Below are 16,333 nucleotides of genomic sequence, written 5' to 3'. Positions count from 1 at the left end.
TACTCCTGGGCATCTATCCTAAGGAAATACTTAAAAATGCACACAAAAATGGAAAGATAATAAAAGCTCCATTCACTCAGAAAAGTGATGCTCAATGGGCTGTATGCAGCCTATAATTTAATGGGAATTTGTGGATTTTATGTCTTCTTATCATACTTACCATAAAGTATGACTTCCCTGGTGGCTTAGACGGTAAAGCGTCTGCCTACAATGCGGGACACCCGGGTTCAATCCCTGGGTTGGAAAGATCTGGAGAAAGAAATGGCAACCCACTCCAGTATTCTTGCCTGGAGAATGCCATGGATAGAGGAGCCTGATAGGCTACAGTCCGTGGGGTCGCAAAGAGTCAGACATGACTGAGCTACTTCATTTTTTTTTTTATCATACTTAAGTTATAAATGTGATACATGATCCACAAGAAAATTGACAAATCTTTAGCAAACAGACCAAGAAAAAAGAGAAGACTCAAATTATTAAAATTAGAAAGAAAAGAGGGAACATCAATACCAACCTCACAAAAATTAAAATGAATGAAAGGGAATAGAATGAATAACTGTATACCGACCTGTTAGATAACTTAGATGACGCACTTACCTGGTGGTCCAGTGGTTAAGACTGGATTTCCAATGCAGTGGGCACTGGGACATCCATTCAGTGGCATTGAATTATGAATGCATGCTAAACTATAGATGAGTCTCAAAAACATGCCAAACACTATTTACAAAAGGCTGTATGTTATGTGAATCTCTTTTTGTGAAATTTCCAGAATAGGCAAGTCTATGGACAAACATTAGATCAGTCATCAGCTAGGCCTGAAAGTTGGGAATGGGTCGTGGGGAATGACTATTAGCTTGATGCAAAGTTTCTTTTGGGGGGTGAAAATACTCCAAAATTAGATTATGGTGATGGTTGCACAACTCTGAAAATATGAAAACCTTATAATTGGATGTTTTTAAGGGATGAATTTTATTGGATGACTTTCATTAGATGAATTTTTACAGGATGAGAAAATTATATCTCAGTATAGCTGTTTTTCATGTTCACTTTTATTTATTTATGTGGCTGTGCCAGGCCTTTGTAGTACCACACAGGATCTTTGGTTGTGGCATGCTAACTCTTAGTTGCAGCCTGTGATGTCTAGTTCCCCGACCAGGGATTGAACCCAGGCCCTCTGTATTGGGAGTGCGGGCTCTTACCCACTGGACCACCATGGAAGCCCCTTAGTACAACTGTTTTAAAAGATAATACACATGAGCAAGAGTTCACACCTGAAAAGTGATGCTCAATGGGCTGTATGCAGCCTATAATTTAATGGGAATTTGTGGAATTCTGAGTGAATGGAGCTTTTATTATCTTTCCATTTTTGTGTGCATTTTTAAGTATTTCCTCAGGATAGATGCCCAGGAGTAAACTGCTAAATCAAATAGTATAAATTATTAGTATGTGTTGACAAATTTCTTTTCAAAAATCTTTCAGCTAGTTTTCAGGATCAGTGTGTGGGCATCCATTTCACTTAATACTTGCCAAAGCTGAATAGTATCTTTTATTTTTTAACTTTCCTAGTTTGTGAAAGCATCTCTTAGCTCCTTATTCTTCCCCCGCTTCTCAGAGACCCACTCCTGCCCAGTGGTTGAGAAATCCCCATTGAGACCACTGATTCCCCAGTCTCAAAATTATGTTTAGCTCTATCCGCCTTTCCTTCAAAAAGTTACATTTCCATGAAACAGAATGGAAAGTGAAAGAGTCATACACATGTAGATATATTTGATACAAATACATTTTGATGTATTACAAAGGCGCTGATGGTGAGTGGTGTGGGGCTATTCAGCATCAAGCAGAATGGAAAGGAGGAGGCAGAGAGAGAGGAAAAGGAGACTAAACTGAACTCTGCATCACGGTGTTCAGAAAACTTACTTTTGGATTGAGTAGGCTTAAATATTAAAGGCAAAACTGTTAACACTTTTAAACCATAAAAGATTCTTCTTCATGACCTCAGGAAAAAAGATTTTTCAAATAAGACTCAAAATGCCCTAACCATAAAGGAAGACTAATCTCACCTATTTCAAAGTGAGGAAGTCCTGTTCCCTACAAAACAGCACAAAGAGACTGAGAAGGCAGTTCACAGAATGATGAATGAGAATTATTATTCAGTGTGTACCAGGGATCTCTACAAATCTGCAAGAAGAGGATTGTCAGTTCAGTAAAAAAATAAAAAAGACACTTGCAGTCACTGCACAAAATGTGAACAGCAACATACAAAAAGGTGCTCAGCCTCATTTGTAACTGGAGAAATGAAAAGATCAGAATGAGCTATTGCTACTACTGCACTACACACACAGGCAGAGCTGAAACCAGCTGACAAGGCCCAAGGGTCAAAGAAGGCGTGCAGGTGGGGAGGCTCAGGCACTGCTAACAGGGCTGGAAACTCAAACAACCTCTGTACAACACAGTGTTGTAACATCTGATGGAAGTCAAGCTACATTACGACCTGTGGCTCAGAAGCTCTGCTCCTGGATCCAAATCCAGCTGTGCAGCTGCACCTGGACACATGCACAGAGACGGCCACAGCAGTGTAACTTATGAGAGCAAAACAACAGAGACCACCCAGTGCCCATCAACAGTAGAAGAGAGGAATAAATCATGACAACTCCACCCTGCAAGGAAGAGCGATGAACTGCTGGCACTCAGAGCAACATGAACAGACCTCACACACACAGTGCTGAACAGAAGCAGCCGTGTCTGGTCAGTTCATGAGGCTTGAAATTATATTGTTTAGGGAAACTTGTATAGCAGTAAAACAATAAATAGCAGCAGGAAGTGATTATTACAAAGTTGAGGTGATTGGGGAGGTTGAGTGGGCATGAGGGGGGCTGAGGCTACTGGCAGTGTTCTGATTCTTGATCTGGATGTTGCTTACACAGATGTTTTGTGCATTTTTCATATGTGAGTATGTGTGTGCATATATATACACACACACACACATATGTTTATATATTCTTTTTCATAGTAAAAAAATTTTAATGAAACTTTTATGATTTTAGTACCACATATGGGAGAATAAAGGGCTTCCCAGGTGGCACAGTGGTGAAGAATACGCCTGCCAATGCAGGAGACACAGGAGATGTGGGTTCGACCCTGGTTCAGGAAGATCACCCAAAGGGCAACCAACTCCAGTATTCTTGCCTGGAAAATACCATGGACAGAGGAGCCTGGTGGGCTACAGTCCATGGGGTCACAAAGAGTCGGACACAACTGAGCAACTGAGCGTGCGTGTGTAATGTTAAGGATCTATGAATTTGCGACTTGTAGAATATTTGTGAGTAAGCCTCTCAGCTCAGGCAGCATGTGAGCTTGGAGACTTTTGTGCTTGATGCAGCGCACAAGGCATCGTCCAAGAGCGCTGTGCCGCCCGTTCCCATCCTAGGGGATTGCTGTTCTCATACCCCTTCCCTTCCCATTTCAACCACAGTGGAAAGCCCCCACAGCAAGTACTCCACGTGCTTGTGGAAGGAAGGAGGAGTCCTATGCTACAGTGAGTTAAGCAGCAGCAGAGAATCTGCGAGTTTATGTGCAATTAAGAGAGTGGACAGCAGATTGTATCAGTTCCACACTAATTCCGGCTAAGATGTTAATTCTTATAACAGGCATTTTGTCTTAACCCAGTATTTTCCAAAATGCACCCTGGAGCATTGGTCCCCAAACTTTCTCTCCAGAAAAGGGTTCCATGGTAAAACAAGTTTGGGAAACTGTTTATCACATTCTCCTCCTGGAGGTTCACAGTGCACATAAGCACTGAGAATTCTGAGATGTTTTGGGGTAATGATCCCTGGTTGATCTTTTTTAACCCAAGAGTTCCCGAGAGAATTTGATGTAGGCCTCAATGTCCTGAAGAAGGAGGGCTCTGTTAAGCTCCTTTGGGAAACACCCCTTCCCCAGGGAGAGGTGGATTCAGTGGTGTGTTGGTCTTATAGGGATGTGGCTTTGGCAGGGTCTAGAGAAGCCTGGTGGGCTACAGTCCATAGGGTTGCAAAGAGTCGGACATGACAGCACACACCACACACGAAAGCACAGGGACACGGGGCAGAGGGTATTCTGATGAGGTTGTCTGCTCCTTTCGTAGATCTAATCATTATTTTTCTTCTTCTTTCTGCTCATCTGTTCTTTTCAGAGCTCCTCCTCTGTTTCCGTTTAGGAAACACTGAACTTTGCACAGTCTGCGTATTCTTAGAGTTCCTCTTTCACATGAACCCTCAGGCTTCCAGATAAGAGTTTGAAAGTAAAGTTAACAGCTAAGAATAGTCTCCAGAACATCAGAGGCTGGCAAATTCAGCTGGTTCTCTTCACTCACTCAGCCAAGCTGGAAGACGGAGAAGCCCACGCAGTGCATAACGCAGCACGCATGTTCTCTCACTGTGACCGCATGTGTGGTGCACAGTCACACACACACAGAGCAAACTAGAGTGCAGCGGGTTTTCGTCTACATCATTTAATCTAATCATTCCATGGCTTGCTTTTCCTTCCCCCGTGATTCTGTTGCAGACAGCTGCCAACTGATAGGTGCCGTCCATTCATTTCGGAGAAGGCAATGGCACCCCACTCCGGTACTCTTGCATGTAGCCTATGTGTAGCACACCGTCGTGTGAATATACCATCGTGCTCCCCACTCCCCTGCTGGTGGGCATGTTGGAAGGCTTTCATTTCTGGCCGTCACAACCCAGTGCGATGAGTCTCCTCATACATCTTGGCTCCTGATTTCTTCAATGAGTTGCTCCAGGGAACAGACAAAGGAGCGGACCGCAGGGTTGCAGACCACGTGTTAAGTTTTCTAAATATTGCCTATTGTTTTCCAAAGGGCTTCTGCCAGTTTTCACCCCAGGAGCTGTTCCTGAGTTGCTGTTTCCCTACGTCATCCACCCTCTTTACACCCTGAGACATTTTCATCCTTGTCAGTATAATGTATGTGCAATAGCATCTCACTGCTTTCCTCATCCTTAAGTTGCCTCTGTTTATTGCTTTATGTGACGGTGTCAGAGTTTATTCAGCCGTTCTCCTACTGATGGACATTCAGTTTGTTTCCCATTTGTATACTGGATTATATTTTGTATTAAAACCAGTGCTGCAAGAAGCAACCTCATACAAACATCTTGATGTACTGGTGCTCGAATTACTGTCAGATTAATTTCCAGAACTCACATACCTGGGTCACATCATCATTTGTCACTTTAAGAAATAATGACAAAATTCTCTCCCCAAACTTTTACAGCAGTTTTCAATCTCACCAATGTTATATGAAATATACTATTACCTATACCTTCGCTAATGCCTGATGACATCAATTTTTCAAATTTTTAACAAAACAAAAGGCCCTTATCCTGAAGTAAGAGCCTACTGCTGTCTTAATCTGCATGCCTCTGACCACTGGTGAGTTTAGCCTCTGCTTTGCTTCTTGTTCAAATTGCCTGTTTCTACACTTTATTTTTCTATGAGTTCATTATTAATCTAAAGGGGTCTTCGTATATTGGGATAGCATCCCTTTGTTATATGTATAATGTATGTCATTTATCTTCTGTTGCTCTTGCCGCAGATTTTAGCTCTTTATTTTCTTAATATATGCATCCTTTTTCTTTGTAACTTTTGGGTTTCCTGCTTTGCTTAAGCAGGCCCTCCCCATCCCAGGGTTACATAAGTACTCATATTTTTCTAATATTTTTATAATTTTGTTCTTGACTTTAGGCTTTTAATTCATCCGCTATGTACTTTTATACATGATGTGAAATTGGAGTCAGTGTTTCTGGTATCATTTGTTAAGTAATAAGTTTCTTCCTGCTGCTTTGGGATGACCCCACGGCACACGGAGCTGCTGTGACAAGCGGGTGCGCAAGCTCTGCAGTTGATGCCTGGGCTCAGCCCCACTTACTGCCTCTGTGAAAGCTGTCCAGCCTCTTTGCGCCTCAACTGCCCCATCTGTGAAGTGAAAGAAATGATAAGACCACCTCTTAAGGCATGGAATGAAATAGGTCACACTATGAAAACACATTGAGTATTTGACACACAGAAAGCACTGGGTGAGTGTTAGCTAGTTTTAGCTGTTAGCTACATAGGATTAGCTATTTTCTTGGGTCTGTTTTTCTACCCCATGACCCAGCATCATCTTTTGGTGATCAGAACTTTCTAATAAATGTGAATGGTTGTTTTGCTATCTCACTGTTCTTTTCAGTTTTTCATGATGAGAATTGCTTTGAATTACAAATAAATGTGTCCCGTGCTGGCATTTTAATAATGTTCCATCTTTCCACCCACTTAGATCTATGTGATGTCCTTCAGTGGAATTTCCACTTTTATTCATGAAGTGCTTTCACCTTTCCAGTCACTTTATACCAACGGAAACTGTAGCTGTTACCATTCTAAGTGGGATATGTTTTCCATTTTAAATGAATATTGCTGGGATAAAGATGAATTACTCATTTTTCACTATTTACTTTGTATTGATACCTTGCTGAACTATTTTATTGGTTCTAATTATATTTAAGTGAGTCTCTTTAATTGCCTGGTTATTTGATCATGTTATAAAAGTGATGATACTTTTGTCTCTTAGTTACATTATTTACATGATGTAGCAAGGATGAACAGTAGCAAGGATGAACATCCCTTCTAAGTCTTAATTTTTTAGAAAATGCCTTTGATATTCTTATTTGTTCAATATGTTGTTTTCTGATAAACACTCTTTGCTTATTTATTTGTTCAATATATTTGCTACTGTTTTGTGATAAACAGTAACTTCATGGTTCATTTTAACATCATGTCTGTTTAGCTGAACTTGTTCAATTAATATGGGGCTTCCCTGGTGGCTCAGCAGCAAAGAATCCTCTTGCAATACAGGAGGGGCAGGAGACGCAGATTAGATCCCTGAGTTGGGAAGATCGCCTGGAGGAGGGCATGGCAGCCCACTCCAGTGTTCTTGCCTGGAGAATCCCACAAACTGAGAAACCCGCCGGACTGCAGTCCATGGCGTCACAAAGAGCTGGACGCGACTGGAGCAGCTGAGCGCTCACACGCGCACTTTCAGTTAATATATGAAGACTGGAGCACTGAGTGCTCACACGCGCACTTTCAGTTAATATATGAAGACTGGAGCAGCTGAGCGCTCACGCGCACTTTCAGTTAATATATGAAGACTGGAGCAGCTGAGCGCTCACACGCGCACTTTCAGTTAATATATGAAACAGTGGGCAATGCGATGCCCCAGTCCATGCTCGTCTCCACAACCCCTCCCCACAAAAGTATTTCTCCTGCCCTCACGAATTCCTAGACTTGGTGTAAGAGGCTTAAATAATGATCTAAACAATGTGCGTTAAACAGCTGACACTGCCTCCCTGCCGTCACTGTGGCCAATAGGAAGCCTAATGCTAGTTCCTTAGTTTCCTTTTCCAGAAGCTTGTGAGTTGGTAGGAGCAGCTCTCCTCCTCTATATCCCTTCCTTCTGCTCCCCTCCTTCCTCCAACTTTCTCCTATTTGGCATTTACAATATAATCAGAATATATCTAGGAATGTCTTTTTCTTCCTTTGTTATTTTTTTCTGTATAGGATTTACTCAGAAAATTGAGGTCGCTTCAGCTTAAGGACTGAGAAGGCAATGACACCCCACTCCAGTACTCCTGCCTGGAAAATCCCATGGACGGAGGAGCCTGGTGGGCTGTAGTCCATGGGGTCGCTAAGAGTCATACACGACTGAGTGACTTCACTTTCACTTTTCACTTTCATGCATTGGAGAAGGAAATGGCAACCCACTCCAGCGTTCTTGCCTGGAGAGTCCCAGGGATGGGGGAGCCTGGTGGGCTGCTGTCTATGGGGTCGCACAGAGTCAGACACGACTGAAGCGACTTAGCAGCAACAGCAGCTTAAGGAAGTTTTTCTCCAATTTCTTTGATTTTTACTCCTCCAGATATTACTCTCTGTCCTTTGGAACTCTGGCTCTCCACATATCAAAGCCTCTATACCCAATTTCCGTGTCTCCTGTGTTTTTTTCTATGGCTTCCATTTCTGTGTATATCGGTGTTACAGTTTCTTCCATTTGGCACAGGGCAGTTCCTGTCATATAACAGGTGCTCAACAATCAGATAATGAATAGACTTTGTCTTCCAGGAGACTGATCAGATCTCACAGTGACTAGTATTCTCTTCCCATTTTTCTATGGAATTTTCAGTTCAGAAATCATGTGTTATGGTTGCACAAAGTCTTTTTAGATTCTAATTACATCTCCTTAAGACCTCTCTAGCTCTCTCTCTTTTTTAAGAAATTAAATGTCTTTTCTGCTTTTTCCTTCCGATTGGTTGTTCAACATGGTCTTCCCAATGGAGTGTGGTTTCTCTTTGCCTACTTATCTATGGCTGTCTTTGGGCCTTGCCCAGGTCAGCCTGCCAGGTCTCTCGGGCACCAGGCCTTGAGTGGAAGGAACATAAGCGTTTGGTTCAGGTGCCAGCTGTAAACTGGCTGGCAGACCGCACTGTCTCCATGCACCGAGAGGCTGCGGTCTCATGACTGCCCGAGGCGGAAGCATTTCGGAGGCTGGGGTCAGCGGGAGTCAGGGAGGTCCTGAGGAAACATGCTCCAGGTAAACTCTGCACTTACAAAAACTGGGAATGCATTACCTGGCACCTCTCCCCTCATTGGCTCAGTGCTCGCATACTGAAAAAAATCCAGCTCCACTAAGCTCTTAAAATTGATTAGAGCCCTTGGACTTCCAGTGCCTAAGAGAAAATGTTTAGTAATGTTTAAATTGACTTGACCAACAGTAATTGGTGGCACAGTGATAAAGAATTTGCTTGCCAGTGCAGGAGACACAGGATAGGGGGGTTCAATCCCTGGGTCGGAAAGATCCCCTGGAGGAGGAAATAGCAACCCACTCCTGTATTATTGCCTGAAAAACCCCATGGACAGAAGAGCCTGGTGGACTACAGTCCATGGAGTTGCAAAGAGTCAAACATGACTGAGCGATTGAGCATGCATGTGCCCACAATTGGTAGTTAATACCAGTGGGGCTACCAGATGACTGTCTTAGTTTTAGAAATATATTGGAGATGTCTTGAATCATTTTTTAAAACAAAGGAAAAAAATCAATAAATCGGTTGATATTTGTGCATTCATCCACATTTTTAGTCTGGTTAATGTCCCAGCATTGGTGTTAATACAAACAACAAAAACAGAAGGCTCCTTAATGTCTAGGAAAAGAGAACGTTGTAAGTAAACCAACAGCAGGAAATATAAGGTTCTGTGCAACAGAAAACACTTTTCAAATGCACCCTGAGTGATTATAAGAGTGCTCATATCCATTTCCTGTTCACCTCTAATGATAATAATGAGAGGCTTACTGGACAAACAGTTCAGTTAGTCACTCACTGGTGTCCGACTCCTTGCAACCCCATGAATCGCAGCACGCCAGGCCTCCCTGTCCATCACCAACTCCCAGAGTTCACCCAAACTCATGTGCATTGAGTCAGTGATGCCATTCAGCCATCTCATCCTCTGTTGTCCTCTTCTCCTCCTGCCCCCAATCCTTCCCAGCATCAGAGTGCTTTCCGATGAGTCAACTCTTCACATGAGGTGGCCAAAGTATGGGAGTTTCAGCTTCAACATCAGTCCTTCCAATGAACACCCAGGACTGGTCTCCTTTCGGATGGACTGGTTGGATCTCCTTGCAGTCCAAGGGACTCTCAAGAGTCTTCTCCAACACCACAGTTCAAAAGCATCAATTCTTCGGCTCTCAGCCTTCTTCACAGTCCAACTCTCACATCCATACATGACCACTGGAAAAATCATAGCCTTGACTAGATGGACCTTTGTTGGCAAAGTAATGTCTCTGCTTTTGAATATGCTGTCTAGGTTGGTCATAACTTTCCTTCCAAGGAGTAGGCGTCTTTTAATTTCATTGCTGCAGTCACCATCTGCAGTGATTTTGGAGCCCAGAAAAATAAAGTCTGACACTGTTTCCACTGTTTCCCCATCTATTTGCCATGAAGTGATGGGACCAGATGCCATGATCTTAGTTTTCTGAATGTTGAGCTTGAAGCCAACTTTTTCACTCTCCTCTTTCACTTTCATCAAGAGGCTTTTTAGTTCCTCTTCAATTTCTGCCATAAGGATGGTGTCATCTGCATATCTGAGGTCATTGATATTTCTCCCGGCAATCTTGATTCCAGCTTGTGCTTCTTCCAGCCCAGCATTTCTCATGATGTACTCTGCATAGAAGTTAAAGGAGCAGGGTGACAATATACAGCCGTTACGTACTCCTTTTCCTATTTGGAACCAGTCTGTTGTTCCATGTCCAGTTCTAACTGTTGCTTCTTGATCTGCATAGAGATGTCTCAAGAGGCAGGTCAGATGGTCTGGTATTCTTATCTCTTGAAGAATTTTCCACAGTTTATTGTGATCCACACAGTCAAAGGATTTGGCATAGTCCATAAGGCAGAAATAGATGTTTTTCTGGAATTCTCTTGCTTTTTCCATGATCCAGTGGATGTTGGCCATTTGATCTCTGGTTCCTCTGCCTTTTCTAAAACCAGCTTCAATATCTGGAAGTTCATGGTTCACATATTGCTGAAGCCTGGCTTGGAGAATTTTGAGCATTACTTTACTAGTGTATGAGATGAGTGCAATTATGTGGTAGTTTGAACATTCTTTGGCATTGACTTTCTTTGGGATTGGAATGAAAACTGACCTTTTCCAGTCCTGTGGCCACTGCTGAGTTTTCCAAATTTGCTGGCATATTGAGTGTAGCACTTTCACAGCATCATCTCTCAGGATTTGAAATAGCTCAACTGGAATTCCATCATCTCCACTAGCTTTGTTCGTAGTGATGCTTTCTAAGGCCCACTTGACTTCACATTTCAGGATGTCTGGCTCCAGGTAAGTGATCACACCATCGTGATTATCTGGGTCATGAAAATCTTTTTTGTATAGTTCTTCTGTGTATTCTTGCCACCTCTTCTTAATGTCTTCTGCTTCTGTTAGGTCCATACCATTTCTGTCCTTTATCGAGCCCATCTTTGCATGAAATGTTCCCTTGGTATCTCTAATTTTCTTGAAGAGATCCTTAGTCTTTCCCATTCTGTCCTTTTCCTCTATTTCTTTGCATTAATTGCTGAGGAAGGCTTTCTTATCTCTCCTTGCTATTCTTTGGAACTCTGCATTCAGATGCTTATATCTTTCCTTTTCTCCTTTGCTTTTCGCTTCTCTTCCTTTCACAGCTATTTGTAAGGCCTCTTCAGACAGCCATTTTGCTTTTTTGCATTTCTTTTCCATGGGGATGGTCTTGATCCCTGTCTCCTGTACAATGTCACGAACCTCCGTCCATAGTTCATCAGGCACTCTGTCTATCAGATCTTGTCCCTTAAATCTGTTTCTCATTTCCACTGTATAATCATAAGGGATTTGATTTAGGTCATACCTGAATGGTCTAGTGGTTTTCCATACTTTCTTCAATTTAAGTTTGAATTTGGCAATAAGGAGTTCGTGATCTGAGCCACAGTCAGCTCCTGGTCTTGTTTTTGTTGACTGTATAGAGCTTCTCCATCTTTGGCTGAAAAGAATATAATCAATCTGATTTCAGTGTTGACCATCTGGTGATGTCCATGTGTAGAGTCTTCTCTTGTGTTGTTGGAAGAGAGTGTTTGCTATGACCAGTGTGTTCTCTTGGCAAAACACTTTTAACCCTTTCCCTGCTTCATTCCATATTCCAAGGCCAAATTTGCCTGTTACTCCAGATGTTTCTTGACTTCCTACTTTTGCATTCCAGTCCCCTATAATGAAAAGGACATCTTTTTTGGGTGTTCGTTCTAAAAGGTCTTGTAGGTCTTCATAGAACTGTTCAACTTCAGCTTCTTCAGTGTTACTGGTTGGGGCATAGGCTTGAATTACTGTGATATTGAATGGTTTGCCTTGGAAATGAACAGAGATCATTCTGTTGTTTTTGAGATTGCATCCAAGTACTGCATTTCGGACTCTTTTGTTGACCATGATGGGTACTCAATTTCTTCTAAGGGATTCCTGCCCTCAATAATAGATATAATGGTCATCTGAGTTAAATTCACCCATTCCAGTCCATTTTAGTTTGCTGATTTCTAGAATGTCGACATTCACTTTTGCCATCTCTTGTTTGACCACTTCCAATTTGCCTTGATTCATGGACCTGGCATTCCAGGTTCTTATGCAATATTGCTCTTTACAGCATAGGACCTTGCTTCTATCACCAGTCACATCCACAGCTGGGTACTGTTTTTGCTTTGGCGCCATCCCTTCATTCTTTCTGGAGTTATTTCTCCTTTGATCTCCAGTAGCATATTGGGCACCTACCGAGCTGGGGAGTTCCTCTTTTAGTATCCTATCATTTTGCTTTTTCATACTGTTCATGGGGTTCTTAAGGCAAGAATACTGAAGTGATTTGCCCTTCCCTTCTCCAGTGGACCATATTCTGTCAGACCTCTCCACCATGACCTGCCCGTCTTGGGTGGCCCCACATGGCATGGCTTAGTTTCACTGAGTTAGACAAGCTGTGGTCCGTGTGATTAGATTGGCTAGTTTTCTGTGATTATGGTTTCAGTGTGTCTGCCCTCTGATGCCCTCTCGCAACACCTACCATCTTACTTGGGTTTCTCGTACCTTGGACGTGGGGTATCTCTTCACGGCTGCTCCAGCAAAGTGCAGCCGCTGCTCCTTACCTTGGACGAGGTCGCCCCTCCTGACCTTGAATGTGGAATAGCTCCTCTCGGCCCTTGTGCACCTGCGCAGAACGCCTCAAAAAACACTGGGAATTTTTGTGACAGTAAAAATGCAACATGATATTAAAGGGCCGTAAGGCTTTTTAATGACCTGTACACTCAGTGTTTTACTTCCCTCTCATAAGAGAGATTAAAAAGGAAAGATAATTAGGACTACAAATGGAAAAGCTGAAATCCCAGAATGTAAATTTTTGTTTTTAAACAAGTATAAGATCGTTCTCCCTGCCCTAAAGAAGTTAACAGATTTTTTGTTTAGTTTGCTTCTGTAGTAAACAAAATTTTTAAAAGACTTAGAGAACTCTCTGGCAGTCCAGTGATTAAGACTCTGAGCTTCCACTGCAAGGGGCTGGGTTTGATCCCTTGTTGGGGAACTAAGACCCCACAAACCGTGAGACATGGGAAAAAAAATTTTTAATGCTGCAGAATAAATTTCAAGGATAACAGACTCTAAAGACTTTGGTGGGGTAGAGTACAGGGCCTGTGTTTGAGGGGAGCTCTTTGACTGTAGCAATGTCTGAACCCGCTATTGGCAGCTGTCTGTGCCTGGAGGTCCTTGCCAACCACCCTGCTGCCTGTGCCTCATGTGTGAAGGCATGACCACTGTCCCCTTTCCCCTGACCACCACACACAGTACAAGGGTGTTGACCAAGCTGGTGAGACTTGGACGTCCAGGTCAGATGTGGGGACAGCCTACATCACTTCCAACTCCAGTGAGCAGCAAGGCAGCCTGGGCTGCGGGCATCGCCCTTGAATGTCACCTCAAAAAAATGAGGTCTTCTGATGCTCTCTGTATGCCCCTACCTTCCAGTCCTCTGCTGGAAGCCTAGCCTCAGGTTTAGGAGACCTCAGGCCTCCCACTGGGAGGCTCAGGACCCAGCAAGGTGGGGGGCTACCAGACCGTGGGAGGCATCCCAGTACCTCACCGGGCACACTCAGCCACAGCGTGGTCACCTGATAGGCAGCCTTCAGCCTGAGGGGCCGGTCCAGAGGCCAGACATTGAATTCTGTTTTTTCTCCTCCTCTTTCACACTCAGATGGATGGAGTGGAACCCTGGCTTCCCACTGAGTATCGATGCCAAATGCCACAAGGACTTACCCCGAGATATCCAGTTCGATAGTGAGAAAGGAGTGGACTTTGTTCTGAACTACTCCAAAGCGTAAGTGTGCAAGAACTTGAGCAGCTGGGGCCGGAGGCGGGACTCCCATTCCTCCCCTCATGGGGGTCTTGGGCTGAGGGAGCAGCTCTGCTGAGCAACTCGTCCCAAATCACTTGATTACCTCTTGGTCATAGCATGGATCCTGAATGCGCAATCCCCGGGGAACCTGTATCTAAACAAAGTCACAGCGCACAGGACTCTAGATGCCAAACTGACCTGTTCCCAGCCCAGAGTGAGGGTCTTTACTTGGAGTGCCTCGTCTCCCCGTGGACCCGTTCCAGGGTAGACAAGGCATAAGCTGTCCCCTAACTGGCAGGGTCCTGCAGTAATAAAGGCCAGCATGCCAGATGGCTCACGCGCATCTCTGTTCATCTTTCACTGCAGCCCCATGAAGTGGGCACAGTTCTTAACCTCATTCTGCAGTTGAGGAATCTGCAGAAGAAGGAAGTCAGATATATGCCCGATAGCTCCTGCTGATAAATGGCAGAGATCTGACTTCTGTGCTCCTTCTTGGCAGCTGAATTACTGACGGTTTTCAAAGACTCTTCGGGTGCTTGTTACCAACATGGAGCCCCAGGCCCACCCCGGGGCTAGTGGAGGGGTCTTTGAATCATTACACTGACACTTTAGGGAATTCTCCCAGTCATGCAAATCTGGAAAACCCTAAATCCATGGATGTGCTCCCTGACCAAGCCTTGGACTGCCCTGAGGAGCTTCCGCGCCTCCTGGTGCCAGCCAGTCCCTACCGCCAGGGTGAGAGTTTCCCCAGGTGGGCCCTCGCCTTGGGTTGGCGTAACCAGGAGGCAGACAGGTTCATTTAGTTAGCCTCTGTGGCAACGTGTGCTTGGTTGCACAGCTTCTCCCCTCAAGAAGTTGCCTCATATGGTTGAACTTCTGCACTTCTGTAAAGAAAGGGTGGGAGGCCACACCCCCAGGTCTTGCTCCTGGGGACATTTAAGAAAAACCCTACACAGACACACGCAGCCTGACCAGCAAGCTCTGCAGGGAACCCCTCATATCAGAGAGACCCAGTTCATCTGTCTTCCTGAGGCTGCGTCTCTGGGAGGAAGAAAGTAATAAGGGCCTGACGCTTACCACGCCCCAAGTCAGTGCCAGGCTGTAGGTATGGGTGCTTTCTCCATAGAATTATCTGCTTTAACCTTCATGGCGACCCTGGGGGTGGGGGGAAGCTATTAATCTCTTAAAATTATAACAAATGTTAACTCATCTCTAAGTACCCTTTACAAGCAAGGGGTCACCTTATCTAGAGCCTGGAAAGCAGTGGCCATTTCAGATTCTAGCTGCGCCATCTTGGGAGAAGTTTTTAAGTTTCCTGACTTTAAAGTTCTCTGACTATAAAGTAAGGCCGATGCTGCCTAACTGCTAGGATTGTTGAGACTGAAATGAAGTCACGCAGGCACTGCCGCTGTGGGGAGGCCTAGCACTCTGTAGGGGTGTGGCCTCCAGTGGCTCCATTCTGGGTGACTGGGGGACCTCCTTCTCCTTCCTGAGTGCAGGAAGGAGACTGGCCAGGGAGCTGCCACCTGAGGCTCCGTCACGGCCCATCTGCTGGCTCCCCTGGGCTCCCTCCACCCCCGTGGAAGCTGGCCCAGAGAAGGCCATCTGCTGCTCGCCCTTTGACAAATGTTTATTGAGCTCCTGGGAGTGGGGGCCTGAGACGCATCAAAAGCAGTCCAAGAAGCTCACAGTCTAGTGGAGGCAGAGCCGCGTGCGGCTCATCGCGATGGCATGTGATGGATATTCCTTAGGAAAGGAGCACTGGGGAAGCAGGAGGCAGGGAGGGAGCTCTGAGGAGGCAGCATCAGGAAAGAGCTTTCTAAGAGGGAAGCCCGACTTGGGTCTTGAAGGATGTATAGGAGTTCACCAGGCTGATTGGAGGAGGAGAGGGGTGGCATTCAGGGCGGTGACAACTCCATGACTGTGAGGACTGGAGCTGGGGGCCTGTGTGGGGAAGTGGGAATGAGGCTGCCAGTGCAGGGAATGGGGCAAGGATCCCAGCCTTTACTGGGATGAGGCTGCAGGACTAAGGGTTTGAAGCACCCTCACCAGGGATGAGGTCCATGGGGGTCAGTGTTTCAGTGTCAAGGAAAGAGAAGTTGGTTTGTCAGATGCTTTGGGGAGGTGAGGGGAGTTTAGAGCTGACTCTGTGGATACAGTGACTAGGATGTGATGCCCAGTGTCCTGGAGGAGAGTGCTCAGGGACAGCAGAGGCGAGGAAGCAAAGGGGAACCAGTACGTACAGATTCCTTGGTGAACTGAGTGTGAAGCAAGAAAGGGATGAGTGAATTAGACAGCAGGGCCCCAGGAAGGAGGGGGCAAGTGCTGTGCCGTAGCCTGGATTGTGAGCTTATCCAGTGGTCCCCCCAGAACACCACAGCTTAA

General features: G+C 44.8%; 1 protein-coding gene across 1 annotated transcript in view; it reads left to right on the top strand.

Moving 5' to 3' along the window:
- The window catches only part of ALOX5 (arachidonate 5-lipoxygenase), a 51,888-nt gene that overhangs the window by 9,105 nt on the left and 26,450 nt on the right, over positions 1 to 16,333 (top strand). The window contains exon 5 of the mRNA XM_010854516.1: positions 13,808 to 13,930. Coding sequence (XP_010852818.1) covers positions 13,808 to 13,930 — 123 coding nt within the window. The remainder of the gene's footprint in view (positions 1 to 13,807; positions 13,931 to 16,333) is intronic.

Source organism: Bison bison, unplaced genomic scaffold, assembly GCF_000754665.1.
Source record: "Bison bison bison isolate TAMUID 2011002044 unplaced genomic scaffold, Bison_UMD1.0 scf7180017864341, whole genome shotgun sequence".
Taxonomy (NCBI): domain Eukaryota; kingdom Metazoa; phylum Chordata; class Mammalia; order Artiodactyla; family Bovidae; genus Bison; species Bison bison.
Note: the sequence above shows the minus strand (reverse complement) of the source record. Positions and strands in the feature narration are given on the sequence as shown.